The sequence below is a fragment of the Sinocyclocheilus rhinocerous genome, unplaced genomic scaffold, assembly GCF_001515625.1.
Source record: "Sinocyclocheilus rhinocerous isolate Xijiao unplaced genomic scaffold, SAMN03320098_v1.1 scaffold2664, whole genome shotgun sequence".
NCBI lineage: Eukaryota > Metazoa > Chordata > Actinopteri > Cypriniformes > Cyprinidae > Sinocyclocheilus > Sinocyclocheilus rhinocerous.
Genome location: NW_015635763.1, coordinates 39,855 through 45,428, shown reverse-complemented (window position 1 = coordinate 45,428; position 5,574 = coordinate 39,855). Strand labels below are relative to the sequence as shown.

The following is a 5,574-nucleotide window of genomic DNA, read 5'->3' as shown; positions in this document are numbered from 1 at the left end:
TTTTTGTATGTAAAATTTGTTAATCAGCACTTAAAGTTGATTATCAGATATTTGTGTGGATAGATTAGCCTATATAGATTTTCCCATTAAACAATAATACAATATTATTAAATATAGCTATAAAGGATAAGGATATTGCAGTATTTTGTGGATCTTGTAGATCACATGACTGTAGCAATTGTAATGTCTACAAATATTTAATAATATATTTTTATTTTAAATTATGTTTTGTTTTCCATATTTTATGTCTAATTTATGATTATCTTTATTTACTATTTATTTTTTGTGTGGTCAAGTGATCTCATGGCCTTGTTTGTCACTTCAGTATCATGAAAGTGGCCTGCTATGACCTGTGTGATGAGCGGCAAGAGCTGTAGGGTAATGTGATAAAGACAAAATGGGTATTTGAGTAGCCATGCACAAGACATTCACATGTGATTTTCAAATCTTGTTTACTATAATTAATTTATGCTTAAACGTCAACCACTGGTTATTTTTTAAATATTCATTTGTAATTTGTAAATTAAGAAACTAGTCCCACTCCCTTTCTACATCTTCCTTGCCGCTGTTTGCAGTGTGACATGGCTGCCATGGTATCTGGTGAGGTATTCCTGTGACAAAAGTCTTAATGTTGTCAGAACAGCTTCATGATACAATGAGCCCTGAGTGTTTCCCTGGAGAGAGGAATTAAGGGTACATGTGTCCTTAGTAACAACCACATGCCCACGTCAGCTCAATTGATTCTGGAACTCTCAATTGTTGTGCAAAACGTTTCCCGCTTTCTCTCTGAAAAGAATATTTGAACTCACTTACTCCTAAAAATCAAGACGCTTTCTAGCATTGTTTCTGCAGTTAAAGCATCTGAACAATTATATACATCCGAAGGACAACCTAAGGATGTTCTGTTCCCACATTTACACCACTTCCCTGAAAATTAAAGAAGAAGACAAGGATTGATTTATCAAGTGCATGCATCAGTCTTTCCTCTTTTTACACCTCTCAAACTACATGTGGTCAGAGACCTTAGACAGGATGTTTCCTGTTTGAGACCCTAGACAGGATGTTTTTCCCATGGAAAACAGTGTCAAAAGTGGAAGACGATGTTTCAGCTTACTATTATTTCTGGGCTCCCCTACAACAAAGGAGAATGGATTAGTTGCTAAGCATGCAGAAAGTCAGACATTTAATGTGAACTAGCAGATGAATGAAGCTAAAAGTGCAGGTCAGGAATATGAGTGGCTACTTGTAAAACTGACGATGCCTCTTTCATTTACTTTTGCATATATAAAACTAGTAATGCAGTAACAAGTATATTTTGTTTTACAAACATGTGATTTGATTTCTTTTTTATTATTATTTTCTTAATTGTGTAAATAGGAATTCTATAGCCAATAGACACTGGCAATAACAAGTGGTCCAAGTATGTGAGGGTCACAATTGTTTACAATAGTGCTTGCAGAAAGCAAAAAGAGGCACACAAAAAAGGCCTCTGGCAGTAGATATATGGCAAAAAATAAATAAATAAACATGAAGGATTGAACATTCACTGACTCACCATATGTGATGTTTTTTCACCTACAGTGGTGTGAAAAAGTGTTGGCCCCCTTCCTGATTTCTTATTTTTTTGCATGTTTGTCACACTTTAATGTTTCAGATCATCAAACAAATTTAAATATTAGTCAAAGATAACACAAGTAAACACAACTTTTCAAATATAAAACTTATTGAAATGTTCCCAGTGTTGTGTATCAGTTCTTTTTGAACGTTTTCATCTAATTTGAACAAAACCGTGATAATATTGATAATCGTGATAACTTTGGTCACTATAATCGTGATATGAAATTTTCATACCGTTACATCCCTAATTATGTGTTATGACAAAATATGATAAGCTGTATATGAATCAACCAATAACATTTAATGTCTAACCAGTACTTGCCTACTTGTGGAAATACCGTGAAACAAGCAACCTATGCTTTAGGACACATAAGTGATAGAGCTCTTCATTAACGTAGACACTTTGTTTGAATGTAAATGTAAAAAAAATACCAGGCTTTAGAAGAATCAAGTAAAATTAAAAATCATTCAAATGAATCAGTAAAATCATTCCATCTCATTTCCGATTAAACTTTAGTCCTCTGTGGATTTTAGGATTTGTTGTTTTCTATCAATCCCATGGTATATTTAAGAGCCTCTTTATCCATTAAAGAATATTTTATAATCTATTATGTGTAAAAATGTATATAAAATACATCTTTTAAATTTCACTGACTTCAACTGACCATGTTCTATATATATTTTTTTCACAGGTGATCTGTCCCCTGTGCAGATGTCACCAATTTCCCAGTCTCAGTTTATTCCACTGTCTGAAATACTGTGCTCAGTCATATCGGACATGAATGCCGCAAATGTGGTTGTTAATCAGGAAGCATTGATCAATCACATGATGAAAGCACACCCAGGTAACGCAATATTACGCCATGTTTCACTTTACTGTGCTTACTTGTACACTACCTTATTACATTTTTATTTTAATTCATATTCATTATGAAACCGCTATATTCACACAAATAATATGTTTCAGGAATGACCATTCCCACTCAAGACATCCTGTACAGTGCTCTGGGAGCTCTTATCAAGGAGAGGAAGATCTATCACACTGGTGAGGGCTACTTTGTAGTCACCCCTCAAACATACTTCATTACCAACAATATGGTGAAAGAGAGGAATTGGTGGAGTGCTGGCGACAATGACCTGCCATCACCTCCTCCCATCACGTACCTGGTGAGCAATGAGAGCTGCATGGACACCTCTACTGAGGTTCCTGTCATGGCCCACTGTAAGTCCTGTAGCTGCTTCACCTCTCCGTCCATTGTACCTCCATCTGTCCAAGATCACCAATCCATCGGCATCAGTGAGTGCACTGGAAAAAGCCTCAAGTGGCCCAAAGAACACAAACCTTCCATTCAGCACCAGTCTACGTCTACGGCAGACTACCAGGTCAGTGAGATTAGTAAATCCACCAACACAAGCCGCAAGGACAAGGAGAAAGCTGGACGCAAATTTGGCCTTAACCTCTTCCGACGAAACACGGGTAAGAAGGAGAACAAGTCGAATAAAGAATATGCCACATTCTCTGGACAATTCCCACCGGAGGAATGGCCTGTCAGGGATGAGGATGACTTAAACAACCTCCCCAGAGATCTAGAACATGCCATCATCAAACGGATCAACCCAGATCTGACAGTTGACAATCTAGTAAAACACACGGTTCTTATGAAGAAGCTTGAGGAGAAAGCTGAGAGAGCAATGGAGAAAGCTGTGGACAAGGGCATTTCCACTGAAGCTCTTCTGTCTAAGCAGAGGCATCATACCTCAAAGCCTGTGGGGAAGAAATCAGCCCCTAGAGCTACTCGTAGCAGGAGAAGAGGACCTACATCCAAAGAGAAACAAAGGGCAAAGTGTAAAACCTTGCAATGTGCTGAAGATTTAGAGGCAGATGATCAAATTCTACCTCACCTCAGAGCAGAGTTTGCTTTGGATGAACCTGACAATCAGGAAGAAAGTACCAGTCTGAATCCAAAATGTGTCTACAAGAAACGGATAGACAACCCGTTTCTGGAATTGCCAGGAAGAGATGTGGAAACAAACATCAGCCATAAAGAACAAAGGAAGAGAGAAGCCAAGATTCCAACCTCCGGACGCCGGGAAAGACCAGGTCACAGGTCAAAGTCTTGGGATCCTCACCGGGCCAAAGCAATCGATGACAGCGTGGAGAAATCTCACACACTGAAGGACGCAGCCTGTGAACAGCTCCATGAATGTGCACCGACTGTAGACTCCACCCTGGATGTTCAACCAGTTCAAGAGCTTTGTGGAGATTACAGCTTGGCTTACCCTGAGAGCAGCACTTTGAGGATAGATGACAAAATTAAGCTGAGAGAGAATAAAGTCCGAAACAGGGAGTTCAGAAATGGCAGAGTAAGAGAAATTAAATGTCAGGGTGGAGACTTGAGACATGTTCCTGACCAAAAGAACATTGTAGATCATGCTACACATTGTGATACAACAGAAGTACCCCTCTCATGGCCTAAACCTACAATTCAACGTAGACTTTCCCTACATCTACTTAACAGTAAAGAAGAGTCTCATCATCGTCCTGATCTGCTGTCCTCACACCAGCAAATTGGCAATATAACTAGCCATCAGCTGTCAGATGGTCAAACACTGGACAGAAACACAAGCCTAACTGAGAGTGAAGTTTATACAGATGATGAATATCACATCTATCAAAAGACAGTGGAGGATGAGGATGGATGTAACTCTGTCTGCCTGAATGAGGAATGCGTTCTTGACTGCGAGGTATCACAGACCGGCACAGCTCATTGCCATGAGCCTGTCTGTGCAGATGGTGGTTGGGATAAACATTTCGTAGAGGAACATGCTCATCGAAAACCCACCAGAACCACATACAGGTCGCATGAGTACAGGTGGCAGTCTTCTAATCACCAGATCCTTCAGAAAGGTGCTAACTCCAAACAAGAAATCCAGGGTCTGAGGAAAAGACCACAAGAATCCAGTTTGGCAGATGATGAACATACCAAAGCCCTGGAAAGCAGCATTTTTGACTACTGTCAGACAAGCGAAGTAGAGTCCGATTCTGAGACCATACACAAATCTGCAGATGAAGCAGAAGCTGGCAAATCTAACCACTGGATCTGTCACCCAGAATTAAAAGACTGCCATCAGAGAACAAATGAGACATCTGAGGATGCTGGCAACTTCAGTGCAAGCCTAAATGGCCCTACAGGGGCCTGTGCAGGAGAAACCACAGAGAGTCAGAGTTACACAGCTGATAGTGGGATTGACTCTCCAAGGTTAGTCTGAGGTCGTTCATGTGCATTTGATACATAAATGTAATCACTTAAAGGGATAGTTCACCAGTGTCAGCAGCACCACACGCATGCGTCGTGTACTCTCGTAAATGAGCGTCAAAGATTGACACAGAAGAGAAGAAATTGTTGAATTATTTTCTTTGCGCACAAAAAGTATTCTCGAAGTTTCATAACTTTACAGTTGAACCACTGATGTCACATGGACTGTTTTATCGATGTCCTTACTGCCTTTCTGGGCCTTGAACATTTTATTTGCGTTGCTGTCTATGGAGGGTCATAAAGCTCTCGGATTTCCTCAAAAATATCCTAATTTGTGTTCCAAGATGAACAAAGGTCTTACAGGTTTGGAACGACATAAAGGTGAGTAATTAATGACAGAATTTTCATTTTTGGGTGAACTATCCCTTTAATGTTTTCTACAATTGAAAGATCTACTTAAAGCTGCAGTCCGTAAGTTTTTCCTCTTTGTCGCCATCTCTGTTTGAAAACCTGCAATTGCAGCTGTTTGCGGAATTATCTTCCTTGCGTGGGTTGTGCACGGCTCCAGCGCGGATGAATCTAATGTTTTGAGGAGTATGTATGGCTGTCAGTCACTGTGTGGATATTTACTGTACTTCGCAATCACAGATTCTAGCCTACGTCTTGGAATATATGACTCAAATAAGAATTTTCACCGGAT

General features: G+C 39.6%; 1 protein-coding gene across 1 annotated transcript in view; it reads left to right on the top strand.

Moving 5' to 3' along the window:
• LOC107747447 (storkhead-box protein 1-like) overlaps nt 1–5,574 on the top strand; it is a 21,695-nt gene that overhangs the window by 13,227 nt on the left and 2,894 nt on the right. The window contains exons 2-3 of the mRNA XM_016561950.1: nt 2,310–2,462; nt 2,585–4,877. Coding sequence (XP_016417436.1) covers nt 2,310–2,462; nt 2,585–4,877 — 2,446 coding nt within the window. The remainder of the gene's footprint in view (nt 1–2,309; nt 2,463–2,584; nt 4,878–5,574) is intronic.